We start from the raw sequence: 20256 nt of genomic DNA, 5'->3' as shown, positions 1-20256 counted from the left end.
AAACCTTAGTGTTGAAGTACAGATATTCACAACTTTCACCGCTATTAGAGCATAGAGGAAACAGCTCACTTCAATCATTATCTGAATCTAAAAATAGCAGAACAATAACAAACAGGACGGTTAGACAATGCATGGTTACCGGTGGTTATAATTACTTTCTACACAAACGTTATAAAGAGGGTGAATAACGCATTATTAGGAAGAAGACATTCCGTACCACACTTATCTTGAAGACGTCCTCCAAAATCGAAAATATAATGAATGACGATGTGATGAAGGCGATCTATAGGGATATGACGGTCGTACAGCATGGCCAAGCCGAACGTGATCTTAAAAATCATAACGCGATCTACACGAATATTGAAATACTTCAGGCCGAGTTGTTCTTCATGTTTTTTTTTTTAATAGGAGCTACTCGAGAAAAGCATATCTTAAAATTTGCCGAGTTTATTTGGAAGCACTTTAAGTTTCTCTATATGAACGACCCATTTTCAATTTTTTTGTGGCAATGCGCCGTTGGAATTTTCTGCAAACTTCTAAAATTGTGATCATTTCCGCATTTTAAAAACGTCTCTGCTTACAGGCAAAACCTTCCAACTGAATCCTCTTTTCTTTAGCGATCGGATAGGTCGGTACGTTATAACAACCTATAGGTAGGACATCCCTCATCCCTCGTATTGCTTAAATATTTTTCACATGATAGATGTGATGTATACGATAGAAAAGCTGAAAACAGTGCCATTAATTTACTCTCATGATCTCAAGTTTACAAGCGTGGGAAGGAAAACGTTTAGCTAGTTTTTTTATTAGTTTTTTCTTATACACTATTCGGCTGTACACTTTGTGAGAAAACCTTGTCGGATTCACCTCTGAAGTATCACATCAGGAATTTGCATAAGGAACCACCTATTACCATATAGACAAGTACATAGCACCAAGTCCCTGCAAAACTGCATGCCTATCATAAAACGATGTCACCTTTTAAAATTAAAAAAGTTGTGGACAACGAATTGCGACCTGTTCAAAGTAGTTGTGTAGATAAGCCCATAGGTTAGAGAGTCTTACAACTGATAGCTTATAGCGTTGATTCTGAACACGCGATACACAGCAATGCCCTTCCACTTGTTAAATGTAGCTACCACAATTGAATGAAGCAACTACAATTGAACAGTAATCTCGAACATTTACTTTGATTGTGTGTCTGCCATTGATGGATAATACATTTATTTTTCATTTATCATCTTCCCATTTCTCCTACGTTGTCTTGCCAGCACACTATGACTCTCGTTTAGATTAGAACCTTTGTTCTTGTAATGACGCTGTGGTAACCTGTTCGATTAGCAAATTCGTTCTTCGAAGTAAACTCGTTATAGTCTTATTGTGCCCTCATCCTCTCATTTCTGTTGGAGCCAATTCTTATCAACCTCCTCTTGTTAACAATTATCTTTTTCTCATTCGTTAAACTCTCCGCGTTAAGTGCCTAGACATGACTAATCTACCCTAGAGTCTATCGCATTTTTCGCTGCAGCAGCAGCAGCCTTTGATTAATAAGAAGACTTCTGCTTAACCAATGTCCTTTCCCACATCCATCGGCGTTAATCTTACTTATTTTTGTACGTGCTCCGCACGTCAGCTGTTATCACTGCAACCATTGTAACCGGCGCTTTACTTCACTTTTGAGTCATTTGTTTGTGCTGGCAACCCACCGTTACAACGCGAATAGCTGCTGGATAACCATTATAACTATTTACCTTCTCAGAAACATCTGCCAGTCGCCAGATGTCGCTGGCATCGCCTTGAGTCAGCTATGGCAGCAGAAAGACCTCTATTTGTTTGTCAGGATTGACCGCTGCGTCTTTTTATTTTGTGTTACGTGTTTTTAGCTCTACAGCGCAGTGTTCCTTGCGACTGCCTGCTATCACCTTCGTCTGCTGCTTGTACTGAGCCTCTTTCCAGCCACTACCGCTGCTAGCTTTGCTGCTACGCGAGTAGTGAGTGCGCAGCTCTGCGCGCCAGATTGCCCTGTCCGGGCGTCTTTTGTCTGTATGTGTGTGTCACTCTGTGGCCGTGTGGATGACCCTTCTCGTTGTTACGGTCAACCGTATGGTGGCTCATTGGTAGACCGCCTGCTCGCTTTGGCCGCACGACCGCTATAGCACTTGCTGGGAGGCCTGTTTTCTGGCGCTGCTGATGCCGCGCTACGTTGAGCCATCCGTGCCGCACTTCTCTACCACAAATGTATATACTTCTACTAAGATTAGAACAGACGTTAACACGATCTATTGCCCGTGGATACACAACAACGGTGGGGTTGCAGAATTGATTTTTGCTGCTGCTGCTGCTGTTGCTGTACAACTCGACAAACGAGAATCGGGGTCCGTCAACGGTACTAGCAGAAATCATCACCGTATTCGCCATAGAGCCGTTGTAGTGACCATCGTCTCAATGGTGGTGGAAGTTGCTGCTGCAGTTGTTCTTGTTGATTCTTGCTGCTGTAGTACGAAACACGCACAGACACATAGATCGACCGACAGACAGACAGACCGGCCACAACAACACGAACCAAGTGAGCGTAAACAGGCAAGCGTGAGAGTGGCCAAGCGACTGAGCCGTCATCGCATCCACAATCATCGCTGCGTTGTGTACTGACTGGCTGACTGTATCTAACCGTATCGCCTCGCAGGACGAGGCAAATAAGAAAGTAAAGAAGGAACGGCCGGCAGAGTTAAGCTAACGGCTGAAATTCGTGCTGCTTCTTGGCCATTATCGTTGACCACCACCATTTGCTGGGTAGGTGCCCAGCGCCTAGTTTCGTATGTGGCATAAGCTGGTACTGTGTTTAGGCAGACGTGTATGTAGACAGCGGACGACACAAACGACTGGCACGTTCATCAGTAGGAGATCGTGCGCTCGTCTGAAAGGACACGGCGACATCGTACACCAAGCTTGTCCTCCCCCTTAATCGACCAGCCTGCTATTGCTGAAAGACAGCGCAAGCAAAAGTTACGACATAGCAAAAATAGCAGGTACCCACAACGGTGGCTGGCGTTGGCGGTGTTCTTCTGCATTGAACGAACGTCGAGCCGTAACGTTACTTCACGCCTTAGCACGAACAAGCAGCGTGACAAGGACAATTTCTATTCTGCTATTGCCTGACAATCAATTATTAGTATATGGTGGACATTGCTTAAGCATTTAGTAGTGAGCTGATTCGTGTTTAGTGTATATATATATATAACCTACAAGCAAACGTAGGCCAAGTTACAGCCACTGTATCGATGTATATAGGCGTAAATATCTATACATTAGAAAAACAGTTTTGGAGAAAACAATTCGTGAGTGAACAGTGATTTGCCGTCTGCATCAATTCGTTGATTGGTATAATTACGTTACTATTAATTTTGCTCCGAGTGGCGTCATTCGTTATATCTGCTTAAGTGGGTGTAAATGTGTAATAATATGAACAAGAAAAGGAGATAAAGGAAAAAAGATACATATGTAGATGTTGTTATATATTCAAAGCAACCCATACCCACGAAACATCATAATCTAACGTAAGTTAAAGTGGTTTCCTGGTGAAGTACATATGCAATAAAGACGAACTGTTAAGAGGTAACCAGAACGAAATCAACGAAAACGAAACGACTTCCCAACAGCGAGACATAAGTGCCAACATGGTTAACCCTGATGAGAGTATCGATGGCCGGGTAGCTGGTGGAGGTCTCCGTGAAGACTGGGAAGCGTGGAGTAAAAAGTTTGAGGACGGTCAACTCACGGTAAGTATTAGTGAAATGATTGATATTTGGCATCGACATGAACGTTCTTAGTATATATCTATGTAGTATATTATTATTATCATAATAATGATGATAAATAATGATAGTTGATGACGGTATCTTCTTCATTAGCAATCATAAATAACGATGTAGTCGTTTGCGTAACACTCGGCAGTTGCGAAACTCTTGAATAAATGACAAGTAAGAAAGCGAATGTACAATCCGAGAGATTGGCTTAATAGTAGATAACTAAGTGCTACTTGTCGGTACGAGATTGATGAGATTCGTCGGTGTCATTTTATGCGATCATGTGAAGGAGTCCGGCGGCCGTCATTTCGGTGAGCCACACCAATCGCAAAGGTGTAGTTGGAACGATTCCGGTGTCGGCGACGGATCATATGGTCTATCGTCCACAGGTTATGTCACAGTGACTGGTCGATTTAGGCGGGTACATGTGCCATCTCCGTTGATAGAAAATGCTTAGTTATATGAAAGGCAAAGAAATCATTTCCAACACCATGCGCATACATACATATATACTGGTGAACTTAGTAAATTAAGTGTAAGCTCCGTCCTCTAAATGAATTGGCAGTAATGGCGTCCGCGTAATGACAAGCAGTTTTACCGTACCATAAGCTGACAATCTAGTCATAACTCTATCATTTCGTGTTAAATTATTTTATGCTAATGTCATACGAATATCGAAGCTGTATCGATCTTTTCATCAGACTTGTTCACATAATTAGTTGCGCTCCTTGAGCCGCAGATGAATACAGCCTTAAAACCTTTTAGCCCTAGATGTCGATTCATCTGATCGTTGTAACAGGAAGAGGAAATCTGTTGTTTCGCAATTATTTGCTTTTGTCAGGTAGTAGTGACTATTGGATCTTGTTGCGACGAATCCTACATTTCTTTGCAGTACTATTCATTTTTCTACATTCGAAACGCTTACCAGCTAATACCACATAACTGCAAGCTATGTATTGTACGTGACGTATCTTTATATAGGATGCGATTTTTTAACATTTATAATTCGATTTTGAACAACTGCAACCCTGTCTCTCTCCCGTATATCCTAATTCACAGCAGTATTCACGACGATTATGTTACTGCGGTAAGCGTTTTTCATAATTTTGCTGTCCAACCCCATGATATTCGAAGGATACTATAGTTTTCCTGAACCTCGTTTCGATGCTATTGCTGCTGCGTCATCCGCAACCGATGGTATCGTCGTTGAAGACGTCGCCGATGACAATGTATCATCGTCTACGTCTACGTGTCTGTGTTCATCATAAAAAATGGTGCGACAGCGTAGCTCACCCTCTAAGAGTCAGTAAGCAGCTTTCTATCAGTTGCTATCATCCCGTCGGTTCTGGCGAAGCGTGAGCCAGCTGTGGAAAACGAGCGTCAGTTGATTTGCCCACATTCTTATGTTGTGCTCTGCGTACGCTGGGTGAGTCAAGCGCGACAACAAAATGTTAGTATGGTTGGCGCGCTAAAAGAGCCTTCACTCAAAGTTGATCGAAAATGGAGTGCCTTCATTCTGCCAACGCTTACTGACATACTTCGCAGGAAAAACCTTTCATGTGTTCATATATTCTATTTATGCTGCTAGAAATCATCGTCTGTTCGTCGAACTCGACACGACCCCTCAAAGTCTCTAGATTTGGCTCGTTTGTGGCTCGATAGAGATTCCTCCTGAGAAGATCTTAACGGAAAAGAGAGCTGACTAGCCAGATTGCTACAAAAGTTTGCTCTTCTCCTCTGGAGCATGATGTTAATTTGGTTGGTCGTAAACGACCAGTAACAATTTATTTTTGCTTTCCCATGCTTGAAAATGTTATCGGTTCACGACCGCTTACGTCCGTCCGCGCTGACATTCGAGTGTGCCCAACTTTTTTTGCACGGCAAACTGTATCTAAACTGTATTATGGAAGAAGCTTTTAGGATTAGGGAGTATATGACTACTATATGACGTTTCCTTCATTTTAAATATAAATAGCACTTTATCTCCATATAGGTGAAGTGAAATGTGTTTAATAATTAAACAAGCGTGAAATCTGTGGGTAACGCCCTATTGGTAGGTTGAGTGCCCTCAGTTAATGAGCATTGATCATGAACTTAATTGATTTTGCTGAACCAATTCTATTGTAAACCTTTGATACCTACACGTACATATTATTATTGGCCTGAATCAAATGTACGTCAATACAGCTTCAGAGATGATAATTGGGTTTGCCGCAAAACATGAATGCGTTACCATTAATTCGTTTCTCATTGGTAACAGGTTATTTATATTTACGCACATTAGGTTATTATCAATACTATGCAGAGAGAGTTTTTCGTAAGATTTCGTTCGATAAAAACGGAATATCAACTTATCAACAAAGAGTGTATAGACTGTCAAGTCTAATACATGCACACGCAAAATAGACACGTATAGCTTTTGTTGCAACTGATTTTCCACCAGACGACAAATGGCCTTCTAAAATTTCATCCAAATGAGTTGAATGCAGCACGTCTTTGTGGAAAAGCTTGCGCAGTTTTGACTAAACGACGCGTATACTAGTACATATACTGGTAATAGCAATTGGTCTAAGGCGACAAGCCCTTATCAGGGTTATTGCAGCTAATGGATAGTTCAGTCCAAACTTTATAAAAAATAGCCAAGCCAATAAAATTTGGCCTTATAGCCTGGGTTCAATGCACTGGAACCCTTTGAAGTGCGGCCATATTGTTCATGTACAAAATGATCTTTTTTGGAATTCAACGTACGTCAACATCAACGTCAACGCAATGATCAAGTTGAGCAAAGAGCCACACTCTGCGCTTATTTTAGTTGTACCTTAGTCCACAATCGAGATGAGACACTGATAGTGATTTTAAAACATTTGAATGTATTTTTCACATGCATTTAGATGTTGTATTGCAAAGTACAGTATAGAAATTGTATGCTTAAATCTTATACATATAGATATCAAGCAGTTCACCAGAAGCGCATTTCTACTTCGTTGATCATGCAAAAAAATGTCTTTGTCGTACAGTCCATTGACATTTAATAATCTTGAAGATACTGTGATATTGTGCTTTACCATGATTCATCGATTCAGCCGATATTGGCAGCCTGCACTTCCATCATGTTTCATCCCAAGGAGCGAACTGCCGTCACTGCAGGTTTTAGATCACTTCTTACTTTATCTGGAACGAGTTCATAAACGGAGTAAACTTGATTGCTGGGATTATTATCAGGTCACGCTTGTAAACACTGAGGTCGCGATCCTTTCACATCTGTGATTCACTGCTTTAAGCTACTTTGCTTTTCTTAGTCACCTAGGTTAACCCTGGCCTTAAACATAAGTTCTTTGAGGGTCTAGAGTAGCGTACCAACATTCTAGCATCGTTAGTATACTTCTAGAAAATGGTTCTAGTAATATTTTTGTACATAATATCCATAGTTGTTATCTATTAAAGCTAATTCGTTTTTAGAGAAGACATTTTCTAATTTTCGAGTAGATTTTAAAAACTAATGCGAAAAACATAACTAAAAGTAGAAATTGGAAATTGTTTTTCTTTTCGTTTCTATTTCAGAACTCAGATTTTCGCAGTTACTGGGCACAGCATGTACCTCGTCTGTTTGCTATTGGTCCACAGGATAGCTGTCTTAATCCAAGGGTAAGAGTACAGATATACGTTGAAAACTAATCCACTTATAATTGTATCGTCCCTATATTTATTTCTGTTATCTGATAGCTAAGAATTGTTGTTATAAAAGCTATTATTGTTCGAGAATGATTGATATTTTAAGAAATGTTTTATTTAATGTCAAAACAGGTTGTAGGTTGTCGAGTAGTCTGAATCTCTCAGGATGTTTAATTGATCAGCTTAACCCGTCGACTTTAAACAGTTAGAATTTCAAATAAAATGGAAATTATTTCTACACGTTAGATGACATCATCTTGAGTCGCATCCAATTCAGCGATTTGAAACGCCGTTCGACTCTTAACTGGCTGTAGAAATTATGCAGCTCAAGCCTAGCAGAAGTTTCGGCTGGAATTAACACTGATTTTACCTACGCGTACGATGCACATTGCATTATTGTCGTAAGACTCGTTTTGTCGTTCTCATCGCTTGCCTTGTAATAAATCAGGGTACCTCTCATGATCAATGTAACGGTGTCTCTCGCCTACAATCAACTTTGTAAAGCAAACCCAATGGCTTTCGTTTTTTTACATTACGAAACGATCGTATGAACAATGAAATGCAGACTCGCTGTAGGATCGCTAAAATTTAAATCATTTTTCGATCCTCTGTATTATATGACTTGGTCATTACACAAATGGTAGCGGACAATTTTTCGAATATATATTGCCTTTTGAAAATATTGGTTTCCATGACCGCTGTCGCAATTAAAACAACATTCCTCATAGCATTTTTCAATTTGAGAATTACGTATGCATGGCCATGTTCCTATAATATTGATACTACTATATAAGATTTTTCATTCTGTTGCACTGCAAAATGAGATCTCGATAAACTCAGTTCAGTCTGTTGACATCAGTCTATTACGATTAGTTGGCGTCTCCTCGCTTCTTTCGAATCTTGAACAAATGGTCATAGCGACTACTGAAAGCTGAATATCCCCATCTGTACAGACATTGCCTTCATTCGTCGCTCTTTGGTTTATTTTTCCGCGCGTGCCTATAGCAGCGTATGTTGTACGCAAATTGCGCAGATTTGAAGATACCACCTATATACACAGGCTCAGTAACCTACGTTATAATAACTATATTATCACCATCACGACCACGATTAGGTGAACTGTGTAGGTCACAGGGCAGCAGTCAGACCGACCTATTTCTGGTCACCAGCTCCTCAAACAGTCTGCCAGGTTGTACTATCAGCAATACTTGCAGTATGTGAAACCTTACGATAGAGTCGAACTGTATCCTTCAAAGGAAAGCCACTACATATGTACAATGACTCTACGACGTATCAATAATGCGGTAGCTCGTCCGGTAGTGGACACTATCGGTTGCTGCTCTAGCGAACTTCGGTGTTTCTGACAATTGAATTAACACCTCATTCCCATTACGACGATTGTGATTTTACCATACTGCACTCGTCCGTAATAACCATTGTTAGTGGATGAAAGCGAAAAAGCCCGGGTCTGATTGCAATATGCAGGTACGACTACAGGTGCGACAAGAGGAGTGTAGCCGTGGTGTGGTAGCAACGGTGACCCTGCAAGGGAATGGCTGTTCTCGAACAAAAACAATGGATTATTCGCCGTAAAGTTGCAAGCGGCGTGCGCAAGACGTGCGCTAGCGGTCATTGTTACACTTTCAGTAGCTCTACCGCTATTCATCGCAAAAATGTTATCGGGTTCAGCGTGAAATTCAACACGGCATTCTAAGAAAAATTCAGCTTATTTTAAACATCGCACTTTGTCTATCAAAAACCCCTGATTCTCATATACGTTTCTCTATTTAATCCTTTTTGGGACCTGCCATTTATGGCTCTTTTTCTATTAGGTAGCATTAAACAAGAGGCCACGTAAGCTATCAGCTTGGGGCCTGACTCGCGCCTCGCAAAGATTCGAATGTTGAACGACGAGTCGACATAGACTCGAGGATCGTGATACAATCTGTACTTGTGAAAGTCGAATTAATCAGCAGAATCTTGTGATTGTTGCTATCTTTGATAAAATTTTTAACCCTTGGGTCTATCGGCAGTTGTGTCGCTTTTTATGATAGTTTATGATATGGCTACAGTGACCTTTTGAGCGACCACCACAATCTGACTGGAGTCACTCTAGAATATAGTCACACAACGCAATAAGGGTTGTCGATTATAAAAACGTGACTATCAATTTTCGGCTGCTGCTATAGGAAGAGTGTGGAAAATATTCTAATTGTTTTTTTTCTGTTATGAAAATGGCTTTTACACTTGATGGGTGTAAAATTTCGACTTTGACATAGACACTTGAATAGGTTTTTACAAAAATTAGGCGTCTTTGTTACAGACAATAAGATAATTACTAAGGAATTAGTGCCAACAAACATCATTTGCATGCTACAGTAAAAACAAATAGATCGATGATATTTAGGATCTGGAATGGACTAATATATGTGATATGTCTTCTAGTGGTTCTACATAAAAGAGAAATAATGAATCGCAATTGCTTTAGATATAACAAGACAAGTTAGCTATTCTTACCTAAAAGCCAGCAAGAGACAAAAATGGATTGAACGCCTATTGGAAAAATTGTATTTAGCAGTGAAACTAGTTACTTATTTCTGCACAGACGTAAGACTTCTTACCGAATGTTGAGGACCTAATACACCATATGGAATGGAGGTGGTCTCAGAAAAAGGCGCAATGCGGGGCAAATCTTTCTTTAGGAAACCTTCAATATTTTTGAATATCGTATTTATCTTTCTCCTTTTTCTACCTCTTTTACTTATCTAATTATTTATTAAATTAAAAAAATGAGAAATATTTAATTAGAAACTAGCTAGTGCTAGTTAATATTTGTCTAGTTAAAGCTTCTATTTGATTCTCATACTGTAATCAAATTTTTGTTTTAATCATTATTTTGTTTGTCATGTATATTTAATAAATCGTATTTGTTATTATCTTGTGGTTTACAGTTTAACGAACAGGAGATCAACTACACCTTTTTTCACTCCTTGGAAAAATTTATCACCAACTCCCTGGATCCTGAGCAAGTAATCAAACAGCTAAAACAGAAAGAAAGTCCAGCATCTTTTTGCGGCCATGTCTTCAAATCGGGCGAGCCCACTTACTCGTGTAGAGATTGCGGCGTCGATCCAACATGCGTGCTTTGTGCCACGTGCTTCAAGGTATGCTATCGCTTTGATTTGTATTTCATTAAACTAGACGACAATAAACTAAACCGTTGTAAATAAATAATAAGTGGAGACACTTCTAAGAATTTTTGATAATCAAAACAACAGCAACACTATTTTTTATTCTTTTGCAGAGATAAGTATATTAGTGTATTATGCACCACTAAATCTTAACGAACAAAGTTTTTTTTTCGAAGGAATCGTTTTTTTTTTCCGATTATATAACACTTGTATCCGAGAAGCTGAATTGAGAAAAACCTTGTCGAGCACCTTGTTGTAATGAGCATACATTCATCCGCTACCCTTTCGTACCAGACGAAAGCCAGTTCTTTTTAAAACAAAATACTGAGCCCTACGGTCAACAATAGTACGTCGTTTCCGGAATTTGAGCGAAGATTAGCCATTATCCAATCTTGCCGCACGGAAAGAACCCCGCCAGAATTAAAAATTATATTTTTTCTGAAATTGACAACATACATTATTACTGGATTTTGAAAAATCCGGGAAAGACTTTCATGAGGCAGATCAGAATACCCTCAACAGTGTTTAAGTTTTAGGAGCTTGAAAACTCACCAAATGGCTCAAAGCCATTTTCGATACACTTAGGTTTATGGTATAAAGATTAACGTCCGTCTTAGAGAGAAAAACATCAATTAATGTATATGTGTAGATGAAAGCCGACAGCTAGTTCAAACTTCTTGCGTCTTGTTGCACTTTTTGTATCTTTTGTTTGTTTGAGCTTCTGTATTTTGAGACTTTAGGTTTGCTGTCGGCCCAAAGCTTACTTCCGCCGGATTTTTTCGTATGTGATGTATTTGAGTAATACTTTACATTTTTTATATTTTTTTACCTTTTTGTAGTCTATAATTTCCAGTATTACCGGTCGCACGGTTAGTACTAGAAATGTTTTTGCGGATTAAAGAACAGAAATTTTGGAAATGACTAATGAGAAATTCAGATCTCGAGTGAAGGCTGTAATCGTGACGGAGGGTAACTGTATAGAGTAAAGAAGATTACCAAGAACGGCCGTTCATAGCACATGCAAAATTTTGTTCAAATACCTATTTTTGTTTGGAGAGAATCTTAGAAATAAATGTAAGAACAATTTTCAACATAGATACGCCACCCTGTACTCCCAAATAAATTCTTTTACAGTTTACAGTAGCAGGTAAAGATATACAAAATACTTTAGTATATTTGGCGCTCATTTAAAATTATAGCACCACATGTTGTGTCTGACTCGGGTTTTATGTGTGTGTGCGTCATGGAACAATCTACAGGGATCGGAGCACAAGCAGCACAAATATAAGATGAATATGTCTAGAGGCGGTGGCTATTGCGATTGTGGAGATCGCGAAGCTTGGAAAAGGTCACCTTCATGTGACACGCACGACAAGGAAGCGGCCGACCGCGAGAAAGAAGATATTGTTCCACATGACATGCAAGCGCGGCTAAGACTTGTGACTGAAAGCGTGCTCACGTACGGCTATCAGTTACTAACGTGGAACAAGCATACGCAGCTCCCCACTGATCTCGAGGTCGCTTTGCCTGGTGGCCAAAGAAAGGATCTCTATGTAACAATGTTGTATAACGACGAGACACACACCTACGAACAGGTGAGCAAAACTTCGTAAGACCAAAACAGCTGTTAGAACAAATGACATCATTGCCGAGTTAGGTTGTCAAACAGGACGGCGGCGTATGTCAGAATCGCTAAATTTTGGCAGTGCAAGCCGGAAGGATTACAGGACACCTGACCATGCTTGCTTAATGAAGCATTCAACACTTCCATGTGTCTGGTGCATGTTTAACGTGTGTTTAACAGTATGGAGAGTACGGAGGTCTAACAGTAATAGGAACAGTTGAATAACTGATTTGTTTTTTGTTGACTACCTCGAACTCCCTTGAAGGTCATAACCTCACTATCACGTGCCATCGAAGCCAATGAGAGGGAAGCGGTGGAGTTCGCCACGACAGTAGATCGCGAAGGTCGAGCGATGATTAAAATTGACGGATTTCAAGAGTGCACGCAGGTGAAGCACGCTGTCGAACGAACGACGAGTCGTCACGGAGGAAAACCCCTAAAGACGATTGTTATGACTACCCCACTTGTATCGCATCAAATCTTTGTGTCAAGATTGGTTCAATGGATGGACACTTTCATCAAACAGCTTAGAGGTGAATATATTAAATCTACCGCGTATGGTTCATCTATTATTAGACTAAAATCCGGGCTGAAATTTCACTGTGGTAACGAAGCATGGTACAGGCAGGCAAGTGACCAACTCCGCATCTGGAAATCGCTGCTTCATCGACATTAATGATCATAGAAAAACTGTTAGAGCTTTAATTATAATAGTTTAAGTGTATACCTTCATTAACTCCAACATTTTTTCTTTATCAGGGTTTGCACGGATTCTGGGCAACGTATTGATTACGGTGCCCACGAGTCCCATCGATATCTACCCTTTGGTGCGCTGCGTTATGCGCCATGACACCCAACTGTGGAAGAGTGCCCGCCAGCTGTGGCATCAACTAATCATTAACGGCATCCTAATGGATCCGGAATGGAAGTTGGCGTTTGCTAAGATGTATGCCCGAGACTACCCGGACCTGATGAAGGACTTCATCGCAGACGACCACGATCATTCGGTACGGTTGAGTCCTCTTAGGCTCACGGATTAATCGCTCGCTCTCACACTGACGCTAGGTCATCATGCATACGTAGTCAGAAGAGATTTTGAACAACAACCTTTCAATCTGGCACTCTGTTCAGCTGAAGTGATTTAGTTCGTTTATACGGACTCCCAGGTTGAAAAGTGTTTAAAAGATCTATTTTGGCCCAACGGAAATGTACCACACTGGCATCGGTCGATCTTTGTCCGTTAATATGAGTTATCTCTCTATAAATTTCTGATTTGTGTTTCATGTCTCAATAGCAACATTGAAAATTTCGAATCGCTGTTTTGCCTTGAGGTTGGAGAGGTGAGCTAAAACAAACGGCCACGTCTCATAGCATATACAGCTGAAAAATACAGGTTTAAGTGAAATCTAATTTTAGGTCTGCTGTCGTCTGAATACTGGGCGTCCTTTTAGTCGCAGTCTTCCTGTCGGTACTCAAATTTTCGTTCTAGTACATACAAAACACTTCGGACTTTTGGTTAGAAAACCTCGAAATAATTGCAAGTTCTTTTATGTGGGGATCATAATTTTGTTTGATTTCATAGTAACAGTATGTTCACATTTTTGACGCATGCCTTTGTCACACACCTAACAAAAAAGGCAGACCAAAACGAATTTTCTCCGTGTTCATTAATCGAGTCTATGAATTTTGCTTAAGGGTTGTCGGCATCTGTATCGGAATAGGTCATTTCTTTTTCAATGGACGGCATATTTAGACTTATTTATTTGAAGACTGATTTTCAAGTAAGAAGGCTTTCTGGTCCACGTATTTCCTTTTCTTTTGTCTTGAGTCTTTGATTTCGTTTGTTATCTGCACAACTCTCCATAATTGCTATTCTTTCACGTAGGATGTAGGACACATCTCAAATGTCTGTCATGACAGCAGAAGCACAGTAAGGACTCTTTGGCCTACTGACGTTACGATTAGGATGTCACGCATATTTTATAAGTAAAGATAACCAGTTAGTGCTGAGATTGATGTTGATTAAGTCGTGATCCTGCGGGACTCAACGGTATCAAATATGACATGATGAAACGGTCCTATATTCTCACCAACCCTTCTAACGGAAACATTCTGTTTCCACACAACTGTCTCGGTGTCCGGACTGAGCCAAAGCGTGCATATTTCCACTAACTGTTCATTACTTGCCTTGATGATGATTTACTGATTATCATTACTGCCAATTTATTATGATTAAATCATTAGATATGTGTGTGTGTGTGTGTGACGTTCTTAATGTTCTTCAACAAGCATGAAGCGCAAAAAACATGCCACGGACGCGTCGAAGAGGTATCGTGCTGTCGAGTAGGTTGTCAAACTAACAACTAGTTTACGTCGCGTACTGTATCCATAAGAAATCATAATAATGAGGGACAAACTAATGCTTCACTAGCAAAATGGATTGATGCGTGTGTCTCAGCTAAGAACTTATATTATTAAAATGGTAGCTTATTTTCTTTGTGACTGCCCATGAGCTTTTCTGCCGTCCTATGCCGTTCTCTTATTCCACCTAATTAGATTAGTCAAACCCGAGTATAAAATGAAAATAAATCATATATTTTAGTGTGTTATTCAAATATCCTAGTGATCGAGTTTGCTTTGTTCGCTAATAGCACGTCATTATGTGCAAAAGGACGACAATAAAGAACCCAAGTGAATTTTACCTTTCGCACTACTAGCTGCACTCTAAGTAATGCGGCACAATGGATCTCAATGAGTAGTATCCACTTCAGATCAGGGTTTCCTTCGTATCATCATCTTCAGTTAGCACTCTAGTCTTGGCACTAGAGTCATGATGTTATCGTAAAGTTGGAAGGTGATACTAGGCTCTTCATTTGATTACTATTTACTCTAAAGAACCAGTTTTCTCAATAGAACAATACAGTAAAATATATTGACGCGACGGCAGTGTTGTTATTTCGTGTCACTTTCTTCTTCTTGTGATTCTTTGCCGCCATGATTTATTGTTCTTCGACGCGGTGTTTCGTTAGCGCGTCCGACCTGCTGCAATCTGTGCCGGCCATCACTTGTCCGTGATTTGCTAAAGGTCGTTAATTAAACAATAATATGTGGGATACCGTCGGGCACCGATAGTGGCATGTTGTGTTACTGCTTCTGCTATGGCGACCCTGTGCGAAGTACTCTCGATTCGATTTGCCTGCTTTTGTTTTGTTGTTCCCTTGTAGTTTTCAGTGATGTCGCTCACGGTTCAGGTGTTTAGCGTGGTGAGCGTCGCGCACTCGCTAATCGCAGAAGATGGAGCTCTAGCCACGCTGATGCGGACCTTCCTGTCAGAGTGTAGTCCACACAAAAGTGCCAGTACTGGAAAACTGGCCTTCGATCGTAACCATTCGAATACTAACTTCAGGTAGGTGATAAAGCCCTTGTGCTTCGAAGAACCAGACAACATAGAAAGAACCCACATTGACACCGTCGTATCTTGCATGCTATGATCCGTGTGATGATCTCGTTACAATTTGGCGCTAAACGGATACTCACAAGTCATCTTAGTATCATCGCTAGATACATGGTATTGCTAATGCTACTACATACTAATTTTGCTATCTCCATTAGTACTGGAAGTGTCTCATATAAATGCATTTTAATTACTAATAATGCTAATGTTAGATGTGTCGATGAATGCTCTATAATGCTGCTTTGATTCTCAATACGATTTCGGCATACCTACTGCTACTGTGGGCTATCTGGCCATTGCTCGAAATTTAAGGGAAGTGTTACTATTATATGGTATGTGACCGGAGGCGAGTGCCACATTTTTGCTTTCTTTAATATCTATTGCTAACCAAGTCTGAATCTAAATATGATCCTTCATCTCCCTACTGGGTTTGTTACTCACTCTCACTTCGACGGAATGTCGGATTCCGTTGTGGTGAGTTGTATTGTACACATATCTGCTTTGTGGCCACTGCGCCGTCACGTTCTCGTTGTCTTATGCCTCGCCTGACGTCAGAAGATCTTTCAGACGGGCCCAATTCATCCTATTCGACCTCAAGTATCTACTGTACGTGCAGCCGACCCCACCGTGGAGTGAGGAACTGCGGAAGAGCTTCTCGAACGGCCTCGAGACAGTTCTGCAACTGTTGTCTATGATGCATTGCATGGATGCCGTAACGAGACAGGTTGGACAGCACGTCGAATTCGAGGCTGAATGGGAAACCGGCATCAATATACAACTCAAGCTGAGCACCATTGTCTCGATGCTGCTTGAATGGTGTGAAAATGATAGGGACATGCTCATCAGGGCTGTCCGGAGGACTCTGTGCCATCTCATTCAGTCAGACAAAAGCTGCTGTAACTCGGGTAAGTGCATATTGTTTGGAATACACTACAATACGCCAGATAAACAGTGAGATATCACAATGTATAATTATGCAAGTATTGTGGGTGACTTTCCACCAACATATGGGCAATACGGAAAACTTAACATTTCGGTGTCAAGAACGGCTGCTGTCCGTGTCTAACCTATGGTATTAATAATGACTTGGTGTCTGTAGTTAAATGAATTGAAAAACCACTGTCTAGAGGCCAAACTCAGTGTACTTGATTAATGTAAGTGAAGCCAACGCTAGAGTTATTTGATTTCTTGAAATTACGCAGTTCACAGTACATAAAAAGGTTTTAGCCAGCCGGGCAGTTACTTTCGATGAAAGGACAATAATGGTCAGGCATGATTAATTAATGAAACACAAATATAATTAGTACCCCCTATAACAAAGTGTACAGAACAACGAACAGGCCTTACCAGGTAACTGAACTACCCATTTTATTTTCAGAAGTTGTCTACGTTCAGCGCTCAATAGCCTGTCACCCGGGAGAGGTGACCTGCATAGATTACGATGTTACGACGCAACCGATCAGTGTCCATCTGGCACTATCGCGCTTTTTATCAGGACTCCTCCTTGCCACGCATAAATATAGCTTAGACTATTCGTCGCATCAGTTCGAAGTTGAAAACAAACCATCATTGATTCAGATCATGGAACAGCCGCTTCGTCTACAGGTCATGGTAGCTCAATTCCGTGCTAGTATGTGGCGTCGTAATGGCTATTCTTTACTAAATCAGGTGTTCTTTTACACGAATTTTCGTCTTCGGACAGAGACCTTTGATCGGGATATAGCGCTACTGCAGTACTGCGCGGCAAGACTCGAACCAAATGAGTTGTTAATTCACTTCCTGAATAGGTTCGATTTGTTACAATGGTTTTCGAATCTCGATTACTCGCTAACGAATTTGGAGGGCACGCCGGACACATCTGCGACCTTGTGCGATGACTTTCTTACGTTGATACTCTACCTGATTGCGGAGAGGCATCTACCGGGTGTTGGCCAAGTCAATGAGACGGAGCGCGTAAAACAGGAGATCATTCAACTGCTGTGCATCGAGCCATTCCCGCATTCGCAACTTGTAAAGCAAGTGCCTGCCAGATACGACGACAGTGCAATGGAAATCATTCTTGAAAAGGTGCTGCGAGAAGTGGCCGTATTCAAGCGGACCGCAACTGTTGGCTCAGTTGGCAAATACGAACTTAAGCCCGAGTATTACAAATTCTTCAACCCGTTCTTCTACCATTACAGCAGAGAGGTAGGTCGAAAGGTTACACACATGTTCCGCGTGTAACTTAATCTATGCGTGCCTTTTCTTGTTGTCATTCGTTGTTATTTGTCACGCATGTTTCTGAACTCCCATATGTTTGAAATGAGTTGAGATCATGCATCCAACTGCGGTACGTTCGCGTATTTCTGTCGTGCTTTGTCTTATGGGCCAATGTGTGCTAGAGCATTGTCGAAGAATCTCTGCTTATGATTTCTGTAATGTGTTGATTATCGTTTTTTACTTTTAGGAGCAAAGCAAGGCCGAAGAATCCCAGTTGAAGCGGCGCAAGGCTGCAGGTGAACCAGGCTTCTGTCCTCCCCCTGTTCTTCCAAACTTCACCAAAGAGTTCAAGCCAATTCTAAATATTCTAGATTGTAACACCTTCGGACATATTGTTAACACTATTCTACATCGGTGAGTCAATGGATCGAACGAACCATATTGACGCTCTTTTTGTGAGATTGACCTTATTTCTGACAAAACAAGAAGTGATACTTAGATGTTATAGCATAAATTTACCTTCATATGTATGCATATTTATTTGAGCCGGCAGTAGGCCGTTTTCTTCTAAATGGTTGACGCAAAGAAGAGGACAGAATAAAATCCATAGATCTTTGGTGAGTCTTGTTAAAGCAAAGATAGATAATACTAATGCAAAGAGGCGTTTGTCCTCTAGATGCGCCACTGGATCTACCGTCTTCACGGACGCGCAGATGGAGCGAGTACTGCATCTGGTGATTATCGGTCTGGAAGAGGTGGCTCGGGGTACTCTTCCTGCGACCTTTTCCACCCGTATGTCCAGCCTCAAGGACAACTTTGAGAGGGCTTATCCAAAACTGGAAGAGAATAGTGCGGTTAAAGCTCTCATGGCCTACGTAATCAAGCGGCTAAATACACCGATCAGGTAAAATTTAATGCACTAATCGAGCATCCTTAAGCAAAATAACAAAATAGTAATAATTTTTTTCATGTATATACACTTAAATTCTTTAATGAGCTAAGCCGACCAGCTTGCTATCAAATCGGTGGGGTGTGTGTTCTTGCATGTGGTGTGATTGTGTATTCCTCATTTTGTCATTACCTTTTGGCAGCGGCGACTGCTGCGACTCGACAATGGCTGAAGCAGAGTCTTCTGTGTCGTCATCAAGCCGAACCAAACGCGGCCGTAATGCTGAAGCTGCAGCTGCACGCCGCGCCAAGATTCTCGCACAAATGTGTGCGCAGCAGAGTCATTTCGTCAAGGAGTATGCTCACATGTTTGAATTAGCTGAAACAGCGGATGAAGTAAAAGAGGACGTACCCAAATTCATCTGTATTCTCTGTCGCGAGGAAGAGGTTGTTTCGTCGCAGGCTAAACAATCGCTTGTGGTTTCTGCTTTCGTACAGAAGTCAGCTGTTTTGCAAAAATGCGCACGGGACAATCCAGCCGAAAGGTAAGATGTCAAATGGTGCTGACGTTCCATACAGGCAGGCTTCTTGGGTGGTATTGAAAAAGGCGTCTTCGACCGGAAAAATGTTCCTTTAGCGGCAATGCGAAGCTAAACGTCTCATCAAGACGACAAGCTTGGAGTGAAATCTCCTGCGAATAATGTCATGTGAATGTACTAGAAGCGTTAGCAATTGTGAATAATTTGCCTTATGTTCTCTTCTATGTATCATTATTATTGTTGGATGTCTATTGTTATTCAGTTCAGTTGAATATACGTTTGCTTGACGCTTTCTTCTTCTGCACGGGTCGCTGCACCGACGATGGTTGTTTGCGTGTCGTATGCTATGTATCATCAGTCACTCCGTTCATATTCTAGTCTGCGCCAGAGAAACTTCCAAAGTATTTTCCGATTGTTGTGCAAGCACAGGCAACAAACTTTGCCGTCGGTCTGTTAGTCGTAATCTCTAGTCAATCTATCTTTAATTCCCACTATCCTTGATCAACTTTCGCATGGGGGTGTTAATACAAACGCTCTTCGATTCCGATTTAGCGTGATTTTCAGCGCTCCACTGGCGATGGGTTTGCCCCCATCGGACCTTCGTGGTGGTGCACACATGTCCACTTGCGGTCACGTGATGCACTGGGATTGCTGGGAGGCATTCTATCACCTTGTACAGACAAAAGAACGCCGTCGCCCCGTCAGATATGGCCGACATGTCAGCTTCGATGTTTCCCAGGTATGTAGACACATCGTGCTCACACACTCTGTATTGCAAGATGCTTGATGTCTTAGTGAATGAATAAATACTAATAACGTCCTTAGCCTTTCCGTAGTTATTCGTGAAAATCACTAGGCTCAAATATAATGGGCTTACGAATCAGAC

General features: G+C 41.1%; 1 protein-coding gene across 7 annotated transcripts in view; it reads left to right on the top strand.

Moving 5' to 3' along the window:
* The first annotated feature begins 652 nt into the window (after positions 1-652).
* Positions 653-20256, top strand: part of Ubr1 (Ubr1 ubiquitin ligase) — a 22919-nt gene continuing 3315 nt past the window's right edge. Inside the window, exons 1-14 of one of the 7 annotated variants that reach the window (XM_086978895.1) lie at positions 653-3776; positions 7365-7448; positions 10427-10639; positions 11385-11447; positions 11926-12261; positions 12556-12823; positions 13050-13297; positions 15515-15696; positions 16300-16649; positions 17123-17931; positions 18191-18357; positions 18620-18847; positions 19035-19376; positions 19923-20109. In XM_086978895.1, the coding sequence (XP_086835021.1) occupies positions 3675-3776; positions 7365-7448; positions 10427-10639; positions 11385-11447; positions 11926-12261; positions 12556-12823; positions 13050-13297; positions 15515-15696; positions 16300-16649; positions 17123-17931; positions 18191-18357; positions 18620-18847; positions 19035-19376; positions 19923-20109 (3579 nt within the window). In that variant the 5' untranslated portion in view covers positions 653-3674. The remainder of the gene's footprint in view (positions 3777-7364; positions 7449-10426; positions 10640-11384; positions 11448-11925; positions 12262-12555; positions 12824-13049; positions 13298-15514; positions 15697-16299; positions 16650-17122; positions 17932-18190; positions 18358-18619; positions 18848-19034; positions 19377-19922; positions 20110-20256) is intronic. The other 6 variants (XM_086978897.1, XM_086978900.1, XM_086978896.1 and 3 more) reach the window with 6 other exon arrangements.

The sequence above is a fragment of the Varroa destructor genome, unplaced genomic scaffold (genome assembly GCF_002443255.2).
Source record: "Varroa destructor unplaced genomic scaffold, Vdes_3.0 BEIS01000002.1, whole genome shotgun sequence".
Taxonomy (NCBI): Eukaryota; Metazoa; Arthropoda; class Arachnida; order Mesostigmata; family Varroidae; genus Varroa; species Varroa destructor.
Note: the sequence above shows the minus strand (reverse complement) of the source record. Positions and strands in the feature narration are given on the sequence as shown.